The sequence below is a fragment of the Dama dama genome, chromosome 1 (genome assembly GCF_033118175.1).
Source record: "Dama dama isolate Ldn47 chromosome 1, ASM3311817v1, whole genome shotgun sequence".
NCBI lineage: Eukaryota > Metazoa > Chordata > Mammalia > Artiodactyla > Cervidae > Dama > Dama dama.
In genome coordinates this window covers 55,690,462-55,706,043 of record NC_083681.1, presented here as the reverse complement: position 1 = coordinate 55,706,043, position 15,582 = coordinate 55,690,462, and the positions used below count along the sequence as shown (strand labels likewise).

General features: G+C 50.9%; 1 protein-coding gene across 1 annotated transcript in view; it reads right to left on the bottom strand.

Annotated features, from left to right (window-relative positions):
• MYO7A (myosin VIIA) overlaps positions 1–14,237 on the bottom strand; it is a 101,866-nt gene extending 87,629 nt beyond the window's left edge. Inside the window, exons 1-2 of the mRNA XM_061150984.1 lie at positions 14,174–14,237; positions 318–431 (exon numbers count right to left, since the gene is read on the bottom strand). Coding sequence (XP_061006967.1) covers positions 318–431; positions 14,174–14,191 — 132 coding nt within the window. The 5' untranslated portion in view covers positions 14,192–14,237. The remainder of the gene's footprint in view (positions 1–317; positions 432–14,173) is intronic.
• Positions 14,238–15,582: the final 1,345 nt, after the last annotated feature.

The window sequence follows — 15,582 nt, the reverse complement described above, 5'->3', positions numbered from 1 at the left end:
CCCAGCCTAGTACCACCTCCCTGCCCCCACCATATACACTCACACGTCCACACAGACACAGATCTCTAATACCAGGCAGAATGGACCGAAGTACTTACAGCAATTAAAACAAATATCCTGGGGCAGAAAGGGAAGTTCCCTCTCACGGGGGCCATCGGGAAAACTCCATGGAGGAAGGGAGTTCTGAGAGGCAGAAGTGGGGCCCAGGAGCTGTCTCCTTCCCCCTGAGGCCGGTCCCTGCTAGGTCCCTGCATCAGGTCACTGTAAGCCCGTGTCCCTGTCAAGGCACGGGGGTGGGATGGTAACAGGCTACTCACATTGCCTTCATCATCCACCACCTGGATCTGCCCAGAATCACAGAGTTTCACCACCGCGCCGATGGGCACATCAAACTCCTGCCCAGATCTCAGGTCCATCCAGACGTAGTCGCCCTGTGGGTGAGAGCGTCCCAGGTGAGCAGAAAGGGGCATCAGGAACACCTTCCAAGCAGTGCTGTGCCCACCCCCACCAACCTGCGGCTCTTGTGCCAACCACAGAAGAGAGAAGAGAACCAGCACTTGTATAAGCCCTGGCGCCTGGTCCTCGGCTGGGCACTTACACAGTGTCGTGACTGTCCCCAGTTTACAGATGAATAAGCAGAGGCTCAGAGAGGGGAACAGCTGAGACCACACAGCTGGGCAGCTTCAAACCCAGGCCTGGCCGAAGCCCAGCTCTCCCCAAGGCTCTACATCACATGCAGGTACAGTAGACTCATTGAGGTTTAGGCAGAAACACTGAAGCACCCAAACCACTTCCCCTCCGTCCTAAAGGAGGCGTTCCCCCGGACATTCAAACAGCCTCCATCACCTCCAAGGTCAACACTCACAGTCACAGCTATGACTTCCCTGCCGTGACACTGCTGGGCCCTGTGACACACGCGGACATCGCTGTCAGCCACACTGTCCCCTGGCTTGTGGGGACAGCCCGACCTGGGGCGGGCGGAGCATCACATCTGTGTCCCTTGTGGCATCTGGCACAGGGCCTGGCTCTCACTACACGCTCAGTGAGCGTGCACAGAAGCCACATCGACAGCCCAGAGTCAGAGAAAGGACTTAGAAGAACCACCTTTCAGCACTGGCATCAAACACGCGTGTACTGAGCACTTACTGGGTACAAGGCACCGATGGATCTAAATGCTGGGATCAAGCAGTGAGCGTGGAGTCCACATTCTAGTTGGGAGGAGCCAGAAAACAAACTGAGGAAGTACGTTCGGGTTGGAAGGAGGCAGAAAACAAAAAACTGAGCAAGTCACAGTCACTTGGGATGGCTGTAGTGTGGTGATGACAGTGAGCACCCCAGTGCTGGAAAATGACCAAGCCAGCCAAGCGGAGATTCAGTAGCTGGGGAAGCCACTCTGGAGGAAACCTCTGAACAGAGACCTGAAGGGTAAGAAGCAGACAGGCGAGGAAAGAGCAAGGGTAGAAATCTGGGCAGAGGAAATGAGAAGGGCAAAGGCCCTCAGGCAGGCAGGAAGGACTGATAGGAGAGAGGTGGGGAAGAACCAGGACTCACAGACTCTTAAAAGCTTGGATTTTATTCTAATCTTAATAAGAGTGTTCTTTTTGGGTGATTCCCAAATTCCCTAGAGGGTAAAAGAGCCTGGATATTCTAATAAAAATATCAAGCGGCAGTTAGAACCGTAACAGCTGCTAAAATTGATTCACAATGAAATGAGCCCATGGGAATGGCCCAGTGGAAATAGCTCTGGGCTATGAGACTGGGTTTGGGGACCTGCTTGGGACCTCAGACAAGTCCCTGACCTCTTTGAACCTCAGTTTCCACATGCCTCAGTGAGGGGTGAGCTCGTTGAGTACCAAAGCCAACCTATCACTGTTTTGGCTTCCTGTTACCATCAGAACCAACTACTTTTCAGCCCCAGTTGACACTATGAACTTCCCTTCATGGGAGGTCAGCACATGTTAGAAACAGGCTAGCTGCAAACCCAAGCTTTCTCCCAGAAAAACTAAGAAAGTTTGGAGAGCCTCCGGCAGGAGAGGAGAACTCATGTGTTTGCTATGTATCTACTGTTGCCCAGGCCTTATGGTTGTTCCCCATAAACTGCCCTATCTAGTGCTCACGACTGCTTTAATCCCAAGTCCAAGCTGTGCTTCCTGCCACACTCCTCGCCCTAAGTGCTGACCCAGGACCGCTGGACACACCCCTGCTGAGGCTGTTCTGTTCCACCTCCCCCCCTCCCCACCCCATCTTTCCACTGAGTGGACATTTATCCAAGAGCAAACAGCAACTCTTCCCAACCCCTCCTCACTGCCCCACCTCCTTCCTCCCCCTTCCCACCCCCTGAAGAGTTAGTTCAGTCATTCGGAACACATTTGTGGAGAGCCTGCTGCGGGCCAGTTTCATTCCAGACTCTGGGGACAGAGCAGTGAAGGGGAAGCAGAGGGTCTAGTAAGGGGAGCCCCAGGTTGACACTAGATGAGGGGGCACTCGGAGAATGTGGGCAGCGGGCACATAGGGCCCCGTGAGCCATGGACGGAAGTTGGACTTTAAGTAGGACAAGAAGCTATTGGAAGGTTTTAAAGCAGGAGAGGATAGCACGATGCCATTTTTAAAAACTTCATCCTGAGAAGAGAACCCAGGAGTTCCTCCAGACTCCAGGGCCCCTGGGCTTGCCCCTTACAGCCAGCACCAGGCTGGGTCATCATTGTGTGTGCCCACCCTTTGCTAGCCTGCAGCCCCATGAGGGTAGGGCTGATCTGAGTCTTCCATCTGTGTTTCCCCAGAACCAAACATAGAGAAACTCTTTCTCTCAATGAGAGAGAGAATCAGAATGTGAGAGTGTGTGTGTGTGAGCATGGGTGTGAGTGTGTAGGAGGGAGCACGTGACAGAGTTCATGTGTGTGAGAGAGAAAAAGAGAGACTACCTGATTCCCAGAGGCTGGCAGTGGTGGGAAGTGGCACCAGGACATTGCTCTCTGCACACATAATACCCCTGCAGCAGGCCAGGTAGTGACTGACACGCTTCCCTGGAATTAACCATCTCATTGAACCTCATGACAATGCTTCGACAGAGGATTCCACCTCTACTTTATCTCCTCAAAGAGGTCAAGACCCATGCCCAAGGTCACACAGGTGTTTTGTGGTAGAACCAAGAATGAAGCCCAAGACTGGCAAACTCCAAATCCAGTCCTATCTCCCAACCACCCCACCCTAGGTCCCCGCCCTGAGCCCAGTTTTGCAAGCAGAATAGGAAGCACAAATAGGGTTCCTGCCTCGAGATGCTTAGTGGACCCAAAATGCAAACTGGAAGGTCCAGCTGGGGGCACCAAAGCAAACAGAAGTGACTTTAGAACCCTCCTAGCCAAGGACTGTCATCAGGAGGGCAATGACTTGATTTTCCCTTCTCTTGATCTGAACTTGAGGAAAGAAGCAAAAACGGCAGCTAAGAGGCTTCCAAGAGGACTCGTGGGCCTGAAAACCTCTGAGAAGACAGTTCCCACTGTCCCATGGAAAGTACTTGGGGCATGAGAATGCAGCTGGATTGTAAGGGTCCCCATTTTACAGATGAGGAAACTGAGGCCCAGAGAAAGTAATTTGGCCACTCATCAAATCAGTTACTCATGAGACTGCAAACAACCGCAGGGCAGAGTCAGATCCCAAAACAAGGTGGGTCAGGAAATGCTGATGGGTGAAGGAAGGAGGGAAGGAGGGAAGATGTAAAAGAACACGACACTTTTTTGAGGGGCGGGAGGAGAGGAAAGGAGCATTGGGCTCAGGTCTAACCCCACTGGCTTCTCCCCACAGCCAGACTCCAGGCAGTCCATGACTGCATCTTGCCCCATTCCTACAACCCTACCACCCCACTGTCAGGAGAACCCCATTAGGGAGCTTTCCTGGAATCAAAAGTTCCATTTGTGAGACTCCTGCCCCTGCATGGCTGTGTAAACTGGAGAAAGTAACAGCTTCTCCACGGTGGGATGAGCAGCTCTCAGCCCCCACACAGTGGCTTCCTAGATGGATTTGCCTAAATGTCCTCAAGGATACTTCACAACCTTAGCCCACATCCACCACAAAAACATGGTAGAGAGTTCTGGATTCAGGTCCCAGTTCTGCCACCAGTGCTGCGTGACTTTGGTTAAGTCTTTCCGTCTCTCTGGGCCTTAGTGTTCCCCAACTTTAAAATGAAAGAAGTCAGTGCTTGGGAAGATAAGAGACCCATTTAAAGAGGAGTTGTCCTTGATGTCCACTTGCCTTCCCCCTAGGCGTGAACCCAGGATCAGAGCAATACTGACTCCCCCACAAGGCCTTAGTCTTATGTGCCTCTTTCCTCCCTGGGGAAGGGTCTGAGGTTCAGTCCCTGTTTGTGGAATGAAAACGAGTCTGTTTTAGGACATGTCTCCCCCTCTCCCCCACTTAGGGGCTTCCCTGGTGGCTCAGCAGATAAAGAATTCCCTGGTGCAATGCAGGAGACCGAGGAAAAGAGGGTTCGATCCCTGGATGGGGAAGATCCCCTGGAGAAGGGCATGGCAACCCACTGCAGTATTCTTGCCTGAAGAATCCCATGGACAGAGGAGCCTGGCCGGCTACAGTCCGTGGGGTCGCACAGACTCTGACAAGACTGAAGAGACTGAGCAAGCAGGCATCCCCTCCTTTATCCTCATAGTCACTCTGAGACACTGGTGGTCTTAGTCCTGTTTTCACAGGCGGGAAAGATGGTCCGACTGACTTGCCAGCGGCCTGGGTAAGTAAGGAAGTGTTCGATTGCTAACCTTCTGGGATGGAGGGGCCTTGCGGGCCACACTTTCCTTCTACCAGCCGGTCAGCGAGCCCACAAACGTCCACCGAGCCCCCTCAGGGCACCTGGAGGCGCTCCCTGCTCTGGACCAGGGCAAAGGCAGGGAATCCCCTTCTGGGCACCTCCCGTTTCCCAGCTGCAGAAGCTCCCGGCTCGGAGGGGAAGCAAGCGGGCCAAGTGCACTTTGGGCACGGGAGCGTCGGAGGATCGGAGTCTGTGTGCACCCTGGGGTTTTGCGACCCTGCGGCCCGCCCGGCTTCTAAAAGGCGCGTCCTCCCCCCTCCGGCCCGGGGCTCACCGGCAGGACCGCGTATGTCTTCAGCGCCTGGTTCAGACTGCGCACCAGCGCCCACCTGCCCTTGCCCGGCTGCTTGGCGCTCGCCTCGGCGGAGTCGCCGGGGTCTGCGGCGTCCGCGGGGTCGGCGGGGTGGGCGGGGGGCTCCATGGCGCCCAGGGCCTGGTGGCGGCCGGCTACAGTGGCAGCACGTCTCGGGCTCCCTAATTCACCTAATCCCGTGCGCACCGCCCGCCGGGGAACCCTAAACCCAGCCATCTGCCGCGGGCCCATGGCAACGGCGGCTTAGGTGACGCCTGCGGGCGGGAACGGGGAGGGGGCGCCCGGGCCGCTTTGCCCCCTCCCACCCTGGCTGGACCCCGACCACCTGACGTCACCGGGGATTCCCGGCGGCCTCACTGGGACCGCAGCCTCTGGCGCCCAGGAACCGGGCTGCGGGACTCGGCATAAAAGAGGGCCCTGGAACCTCACCTTGACTGTAGTTTTGAAGAAAATCAGTGTATTTTCTACAGAAAGAAACGTGGGGCTGTTTTGGAATAGAATGCAATACACTTAGTGAATTTTTTAAGACTAAAGGCGAGGGACATCAAAGATCTTTCTGGTCCCATGACTGCCTCTGGGGAGTGAGGGTGGAAACAAGTGTTGAGGTTGGAGGGGGCTCTGAGGGGAAAGCCTGGAAGAGTCTGTCTCTGGTCCTCCTGCACCCTCCCGGGCTACCCAATGGGTGATCTCCAGCTCAAAGAGGAGGCACTGAGGCTTCCAGGAGGGCAGCCCCTGGTCCCCAGGACAGCCAGCCACCTCCAAGGGCTCAGACTCACCTGGCAGTGGGCATCAAGTCGGGCTCCTGTGTCCCGGCCACCACACAGGCTCCGGTCCATGCTGGACTGCAAGCCACAGCAGCCACCATCCACCCAGAAGGCGTGGGATGCCCAGGCCCCGCAACTCTCCTCCTACACCTGCCTTCTCCGCTCTCCCTGCCTAGCTTTATCTTCCCCCTCTTTTCGCCTACGCACTCTTCAAGGTCTCAATTTTGGCCCTCAGCATTGTCTGGAACTCTGGAAGACCCAACCTTCTGCTCTAGACAAGCAAACCAAGGCGGGGAGCAGGGGAATGGCAAGGAAGGAGATAGCAATGCCTCACACAGAACCCAGAGCTGCCCCTCCGGACCTGACCTTCCTTTTACCCCCACCTCCGTTCCAGCCTTGAAGACCCAGCACTCTGCCACCCAGCACACAGATGACTGACTGCAGTGATTCCCAGCTATTTCCTGGGCCCCCTCAGGGATGCTGCTCTCAGGGGTCCTTCCCTGACTTAAGCCCAGAACAAGCACACGTACCACCCCACCCTACCCCTGCCCACCCACCCAGGGGAGTTCGTGGAAACAGGAACCAGACCCTAAGATACATACGGAGGGCTAGGGAATGGGCTACTATCCTTCCATCTGTCCATTTAACCAACCTTCATAGGCTCAGACTAAGGCTTAGGGGATACCATCCTCAGAGTTTCCAGCCTGGGGGACGGACAGACCCAGACACAGATTAGGATAGTACCACCGGATGAGGGACAGTTTAACCCTGGAGAGACAGGATCGCATGACTGCTAAGAGGCTGGACTCTAGAACCAACACCAGCTTAATGCTGGCGAGGCCATTCAAATGCCGTCAGACCTCGGGCAAGTTCCTCAACCTTTCTGTGCCTTTGTTTTCTCTTTAGTTCAGTGACAGTTTAACAATACCTCAGGAGGTGCTTGTGAGGATTAAACAGGTTGTGTGTAACTCAGGTCAGTGCCTGTTAGAGCAAACCCTGTATGAGTACCGGTTATTACTAACTGAGCAAGTCGTGTTGTTGTGGTGTTGTGATTTTTCAGGCAGACACGAGGGGGAGGACTGTTCCCAAAGAGGGGACAGCAAAGCACAGAGAAGCAGAAGTAAGAAGGAGGAGATGGTAAAACAGGTCTGGTTGATGGAGAGAGGCCCCCTGACAGAGAGCCAGGAGAGGACTGAGACGCTGGCCCTCCCTGACCCAGATCCACTGCTCGACCCAGGAGTACCCAGGCCACTCCTGAGCCGAAGCCTGGGAGTAAGCCCCTTCCCTGCAAGTTGCACCCCAGGCCTGGGAGGCAGGTCTCACGCCACTGGGGCCCTCTTTGGCATCACACCAGGTTCCCTCCCAAAGCCAGGGTTCATGGCTCCCCGAGCCTTGTCTCCGGCTGCCTAGTCACACAGGACAGGGCCTCCCAGGAGTGCTGAGTGCTCCACCAGGAATGCTTCACCTCGACCTTCCTCTTCCCACACCACCCCACCCAGCCACCAAGGCTGCACTTAGCCACGTGCCCCTGGTCCCCACACTTCACTACCTTCTTTTCTTTACTCCTTTTGCACCTCACACATAGCCACAGAGCTGCTTTCACCTCCACCATATCACCATTTCTGACCCCCCCCATTTTTAAATATGGGGAGACTTTGGTTCAGAAGGGGGCAAAGGAAACTAACCAAAGATACATAGCAAGCTGGAACAAAAAAAAAAACCTTCAGGAAATAATCATGGCAATTGTCATCAGCGAGTGATGTCAGCAAAGAGTAGAGAACTCTGCCAAGAACTCTTCAGAAACACCAAAAACCAGCAAAAATTGTCAGTCAACTTTACTAGAACTCTAGAAAATATGCACAAGTTCATAGTCACCATTGGAACACTTGAGGAAGAGAAAGATGACTGAAACCCAGCAGGAGAAATTTGTGGTACTTCAACATATTCATCCTTCTCCAACCTCCACTTTGAGGATGGCAGCCTGTATCCCTGCTGGGGGTTACTGGGGTCAGAGGGAGCAGAACAGACCTTGATATCAAAGAATTATGGTGGTTTTAAACTGTCTGAGGACTCCCTGAAGGAGTAGTGCTAAAAGCTTGTCTTTATTCCCCAGGTAGGAACACCCCCAGGGTGAAGTACTATGGAGGGCAAGAGTGGGGCAGGGGTCAAAAACATCCAAAGGCAAATGAACTATCTACTGCCTTCTGGGGGGGGGGGTGGGGAGTGGGAACCATTTGGAGCAAACAATAGCTCCCCCCAAAAAAAGTTCAAAAAGCCTGGAAGAAAAATAGGAGAATGAGATGCTTCAGAGAAAAAGGGCTTTGAAAAGCATATACAGGGGAGTCTAGAAGACCACATACACACCCAGGATTGGACAAATGTTCAGAGAAAGCATGAGATGACCATAAGCTCTCACCTCTGACTGACCTCAAGCTCCATGCAGACAGGGAATAAAGGCTAAGGCTGAGTTGTAAATGACCTGACAGGGCGTTAAAGTCACACCCAAACACACATGCACAGCCCAGCTGTAAAGATCAAGATTTTCTAGTTTTGTTCTTCTTTTTTTTTGGCTCCAGGTCATTTAGAGACTTCAGTGACCACACACAATACAGAATGTAGTGGCCATAAAAATAGTTCAGAAAAGTCATTAAACAAAACAACAGTTCACAAACAGCAACAACAAACCCTGAGGAGGCAGAGAATCTGACTTGCAGAATTATCACATTGTAATAATCAAAATGTCCAGTTTTCAACAACAACAAAAAAATGAGAGTTGCAAAGAAATAATAAAATATGGCCCATCCACAGGGAAAAAAGAAGTTGATAGAAAATTTCCCTGAGGAAGCCCAGACATTGGACTTAATAGAAAAAGACTTTAATCACCAGTTTTAAATATGCACAAAGGACTGAAGGAAACCAGAACAACATCTCACCAAGTAGGGACTATCAGCAAAGAAACAGAAATTATAAAAAGGGACCAAATAGAAATTCTGGAGTTCAAAAGTAACTAAGATGAAAAATCCTGTAGATTTGAAAAGGCAGAAAGAAAAATCAGCAAACCAGAAGATACTTGGAGATTATTCAGTCTGAGGAGCAGAAAGATAAAAAAGGATTAAGAAAAATGAGCAGAGACTAAGAAACCTACAAGATACCATCAAGTGAATCAACATATGCTCAATGGAAATCCCAGAAGGGCAGGAGAGAGAGGCAGAAAGAATATTTGAAGACATAATGATCCCAAACTCCCCAAACTCAAAGAAAGATATGAAAATCTACACATCTATAAAGGTCAATAAATTCCAGGTAGTACAAACTCAAAAAATCCTCACTGAGACACATTATAATCAAACTATCAAAAGATAAGGATGAAAAGAGTATCTTAAAACCAATGAGAGAGAAGTGACTCATCATATACAAAGGATCTTCGATATGATTAGTTGCTAATTTCTCATCAGAAACTATGGAGACCAGAAGGCAGTAGGATGATATACTTAAAGTGCAAAAAGGGGGAAAAAAACACATTTCAAACAAGAGTTCTGTATGTGGCAAAAATATCCTTCAAAAGTGAGAAAGAAACTTGAACTTTCCTGGTGCTACAGTGGATAAGAATACACGCGCCAATGCAGGGGACACAGGCCCAATCCCTGGTTGGGGACGATTCCACATGCTGTGGGACAACTAAGCCCATGGGCCACAGTTACTGAGCCTGCACTCTAGAGCCTTAGAGACGTAACTACGGAGGCCATGTGCTGCAACTACTGAAGCCCAAGAGCCTAGAACCTGCGCTCTGCGGCAAGGGAAGCCACCGCAATGAGTTCAGGTACCACAACGAGGAGGAGCCCCCGACCCCATTGCCACAACTAGAGAAAGCCCTCACACAGCAATGAAGACCCAGCACAATCAAATTAAATAAATAAACAAACCATTTTTTTAAAAGTGAAAGAGAAACTAAAACATTCCCTGATAAACAAAAATTGAGGGAGTTTATAGCTAGTAAACCTGCTCTATAAGAAATGCCAAAAGTAATCATTAAGGCTAAAATTAAATGGCACTAGACAGCAACTCAAGCCATACAAAGAAATAAAGAATCCAGTAAGGTTACTACAAAGGTAAATATAAAAGCCTGCCTCATTGTTATTTTTGTTTTGTAACTCTGCTTTTTTCCTATGTGATTTAAAAGACAAATGCATAAAATAACAAATCTGTGTTAATGGGCTCATAGTGTATAAAGATGTAATTTCTGACAGTAACACTATAAAGAGAGAGAGCTGAAACTGTATAGGAGCAGAGTTTTTATATACGACTGAAGCTAAGTTGGTGTTAACCCCCACTAGTTTGTTATTAAATGTAAGGTGTTAATTGTAAACCCCAATAGAAAAAAAACTGTAAACTCCAGAGTAACTAGAGAGAGGGGGGGAGAAATGAATAAGAAGGGAACCAAAACAGTAGAATGGGGGAAAAAATCAATTAAACACAAATTGGGAACTTGAGATTAGATATAGTAGATATGCACTACTATATATAAAATAGATAACCCAACAAGGACCTACTGTATAATGCAGGGAATTGTACTAAATATTTTATAACTTATAAGGGAAAAGAATCTGAAAAAAATATATATGTATGTATGTGTAACTGAAGCACTTTTCTATGCACCTGAAACTAACACAATATTGTAAACCAACTATACTTCAAAAAAAATAAAAGAATTTTAAAAGTCATCATAGAGGAGTTGAGGGAGGGAAGATATGACATAAAGAAAAATCACAAAATGGCAGAAGTAAGTTTTTAAATGGAAATAAATTTAACTCTTGAATTAAAAGGTAGCAGTTGGCATAATAGGCTAAAAAAATTAAACATAATCCAACGATATGCTATCATGTCTATAAGAGACTCACTTTCGATCCAAAGACACAAATAGGTTGAAAGCGAAAGGATAGAAAAATATATCCATGCAAATAGTAACCAAAAAAGAGCTGGGGTGGCTATACTAATATCTGACAAAATGGACTTTAAATCAGAAACTGTTACAACAGACAAAGAAAAGCATTATATTTTAATAAAAGACTTAATCCAACTGTTACCAACAGTCCACAAATTTATCTTCAAACTTCACTCTGATCTATGAAACTGGGCAAAGTACATCTAGTCCCTCCACTGGCCTCACCACTGAGGCAGAAATCATATCTTACTTAAGCACGGCAGCCTTCCCCAAGGCCCTCAAAAAAGCAGGTTACATGTACCACGGACCTCTGGGTTCTCACGAGCACTGGCTAGCCTTGCAACCTGGGGCAATTCCCTCGCGCTGAGACCACAGTCTCCCATCTGCATGTGAGGGGCTACCACAACAGCCTCAAAGCCTTCCCTGACACCACCCCCCCACCCACCCCATATCACAGAAGCCTCCCCATCCTCAAGATCCTTTCCACCCCACTCCACCCCCAGGAGTCCCCCAGGACTCCTGCTATCACAGTTCTGCTTACGGGGAGCCCCTGCTGTGTTTCAGAGCTGTCTCCCCCTTTGGTCTGGAAACCCTCCAGGACAAGGAGTAGTCAGTTTATCTCTGCATCCTTTGTGCCCAGCCTGGTACAGAGAAGGGACTGAGTGCCACTTTGTTGGGTGGGTGAGTAAGACTGTGGCTGGAGGAAGTGGCTCCCGGCATACTAGGAACCTCCAGACACTCCCCCCACCCCACCACCTGCCTCCCCGCCACTCCCAAAGCCATCAGCATGATGGGTCTGCTCAGACAACCACAGGGTCCCTAGGAAGGAGCTCATGCTCAACAAATGTCACTTCACTCAGCAGGGGGAGCCTGAGCTCCTCCTCTGAGCCCTGTGCCCTGAAGCCCCCTCACGAGGTCTCCTCTCTTGCGTGCTGCCCCCCTCACCAGCATGGCTCCCTATCCTATCTGGACCTGCCCCAGCTCATGTCTAAATTACTCTGTCTGGGCTTCAATTTCTTCACCTGCGATATTGGCACAAAGACCCTTACCTCACTGCCTTATGACAATAAAATGAAATCAGGTATAGAGAGTACCCAGCATATAGTAGGACCAATGCGCATGCTACTTAAAGAATTAGAATCCATAGCAAATGAATAAAATTTTTTCCTGAGTGAAGAGATTTAGATTCTTAACACATCTTTATGAAGATGTTTTCGGTGCCTGGTACTCATGGGGCGTCTACACAAAGGCTAGGATGGGACACTCTACATATGGGTCAAGAATCATCAGATTCCCTGTGGTCTCCTCAAAGAATTTATCCCAATAAGGTGAAAGAGAGAAAGAATGGGAAACCCTCATACACAGGAATGCTATTAATATGATTTTAGTAGTATGCATTGTGGCTGTTAATTTTTTTGAGCTGAGTCCATCACTGGGTTAACATTGTCTAGTGTTATCATATTTTGTTCTTAAATATCCCTTTGAGGCCTACCTGTCATTATGCCCTAGCCCTCTGAACCAAATGAGGGTGTAAACCACAATCATTCATTCATTCAGCACAGAGCTTCATCTTTGAGACGGCTGATACCAGGGCTGAGAGGCAGTGCGGGGGCAGGATGAAGGCTGTCTCCGATTTCTGGGCTCACCAGGAGGCCCCAGTAAGGTAGGGGAAGAAGGTGGAGTGTGACCGGACTCTAATGTGGGCAGGACAGGGAAGGGTCCCAAAGGCAGTGGTCACAGTGAGGCCTTAGAAGTCAGCCAGGAGAAAGGAGACGAAGTGCTCAGGATGGGGAAGGGGTGGCAGGAGGAGGGAGGAGGACCTGGGAGGCAGGTGAAAGAAGAAGCACTTTGATTGAACCCCTTGGGGCATTTCATTTTCTCAGCAGTCAGGCTGGGAAATGAGGTTTTTATCCTTGTTTTGACAGATATGGCAACCTACTCCAGTACTCTTGCCTGGAAAATTCCATGGACTGAGGAGCCTGGTAGGCTACAGTCCATGGGGTCGCAAAGAGTCGGACACAACTGAGCGACTTCACTTTCACTTTGACGGATAAGGAAACTGAGGCTCAAGAAAGCTGAAGGATGCACTCAAAGTCCGCTGACTTATCAATAGCAAAGCCCAAGATGAGCTCAAGGCTGTGTGGCTGGCTGGCTCCCCAGAGCTGGGACCTCATTCAGGATCAGAGAAGTAACAGGAATGTGCTTTCCGTGTGAGGGGTGGGCAGAGCCAGGTTCAGATGAGGTGGGCCAGGGTTTGGGGGCAGGTTGGGGGAGAGTGACCAGTGAGGCAGAGATCTGCTGAGGGAAAACACCCTTGGCAGCTATGGGTGACCCAAGCCCTTCCTCTGGAGTCTGCAAATGTCCCCATTCACCTATCTCCGCTTGCAGCTCAGTTCCTGGCACCCAGCCAACACTCTGATCGTGACTTTCCCTTCTGTTGGTGGTCTTAGCCATCTCTGACAGTCCTTTGAACAGACTCTCAGGCCCAGGAGCTCTAGAGGGGGTCTTTTCCAGCCCCATGACAGAAATCTGTCTCTCCCGATCCTACTTCCTCACACACTAATCCACATACTCACACTCAAACACGCAACTGCCGGATGAGGCTGCCGATTGGTCCCAGATGGTCCTGGAGGACATGAGGCCACTGGCCAAGCCCCCAAGGGCACACCCCCCCCCCCAGCCCGAGGGCCTGGTGCCAGGCCAACCTGGCTCAGGGCCCACATTCCTGGCTCTGCCGACCAGGAGCTCATTAGAGCCTCGGGCTGATCACGGGGAAGGGCTGAAGGTCAGGGGCCATTGTGACCCTGGGAAAGAAGAGGGACTGGAGGACTCAGCTGGGGGCAGCACCTCTGCTTCTTCCTCATATTACCCTCAGGGGCTGCAGCTCCAACCATGTCACCCCCGACTCACTGCTCCCCAGTCAGGCTCAAGGCCCTTCCGGGTCTGGCTTCAGTAGACTTGCCAACTTCCTCTTCCCTTTCCCCAATGGCTTTCCTACATTTGGGCCTTTTCCATGCTGTTCCACTGCCTGGAATACCCAGGGATTTGGAGGTGTACATAAATAAATAATTTCTGACCAGTGGGGTGAGTGCAATGAGAAAGTGAGGCCCCAGGAGACATCTCAGAGGGAGAAGTTCTAGACTGGGCCCGAGAGAGTCGGGAAAAGTTTCACACCTGGGTTTTGAAGCATAGATAGGAGTTTTCTATAAGAAAGGATTAGGGAGGGGGTGCTACAGCTAAGAATATAGATCTAAGAATATAGAAAATGTGGGATGATGGAGCAGGGTTATTCCTGGCATAGAAAGATGAAGGCCAGTGGGGTGGGGAGAAGCACTCACCTGCTGAAGAATCACCATTGCCCTTGGTTAAATGCTCCTGCTGCCCGCCTGGCCAGACACGATTCTGCAGGGGAAGAGACCATAGCAAGCCTCTGAGAAGGCCAGCCCTGGAAGCACTGAGCCTGCCTGGGGTCACCCGGGCTCTTCCCAAAGCCCCAGCCCCTCCTGCCCCTGGGGAACCCTCTCTGGCTTCTCTCCCTCTGGCCACAGCCCAGCCTGTGTGACCTGAGCCTCTGCCACTGTCACCAGCTCTGGCCAGAGCAGCTGAGCTGTTCTCTCACTGCTGTTATTCACAGATTCCCAAAGGGCTCCTAAGAAGTAGCAAGTGCAGCCCCGTTCACCCAGATATATGGGCAAAGGGGCCCAGAGAGGGACCAAGACTTGCCAAAGGTCACACAGCAGGGCAGGGCAAATTCGGGACTAAGCCTTGATCTCTAACCACCCAGCTCAGGGCTGCCCCAGGAGTGCGGGTGGCAGGGACAGCCTAGCCCAAGAGGAAGGGCAGGCTGAGCATGACCTGCTCATGACAGGCCCTGCCTTCAGGATGGGAACCCTAATCTCTCTTCCATATTGTGTTTAAGGCCCAGACTGTGCCTCTCAGCCTTGCCTCTCTGCTTTCTTCCTGCCCTACCCTTGCCCTTAGGCCATCCTCAGCACTCACTCTTCCTGAAATATGCCAGCCCTTTTCATACCTCTTGGCCTTTGCATACTCTGGCCTCTCTGCCTGGAACTCAAATTCCTAGCTAGGTTTCATGGCACCTCCTCCAGGAAGCCTTCCCTGACCATCCCCAGGCTGCCAAGAGCTCTGATGTTTCCCTCTGTCCAGCCCTGACTCTATGCATTTGTTGTCTGGTCAGGGTCTGTCCCCACCTCTGCTTCCAAAGTAGGGGAGTTGATCCAGGGCAGGGTGTGGGGCTCAGCCATTACCTCATACAGCTCAAGGCCAGATCCACGGCCAGCTCAGGAAGAACTTGTGGGACTGAGCATGGTGATCAATGTCAACCCCAGCCCACAGGCTCTGTCATGAGGCCCCTCTGGTCCCCTACCTGCCTCCCAGGATGAGAGGATGAGCATCAATTTTTCATAAGGTCCATTCAGAGGCACTGGGGCATTTGATCCTCTGCCCATGACACTGCCTGACACCTGAGCCCTGACCCCCTGCCCTGGGGCTCCAGGATCCAGCAGGCGCACTCTCTTTCTGGAGACTGCACTCGGCCTGAGTGCTTGGCTGGGGAGAGAATTCAACAAGGATTGCCCAGCTGTGGTGCTGGGCCTTCATGGCTTTAAGAGTGTGGAAAGGGGTTGTTGAAAGGGAGTAGAATTTAAGGGCCACATGTAAGGGAAAAGCTACAAAATGGACTTTTTCTTTTCTAAAAATAAAAACTAATCCCTGTTCAAGTTAATTGCTT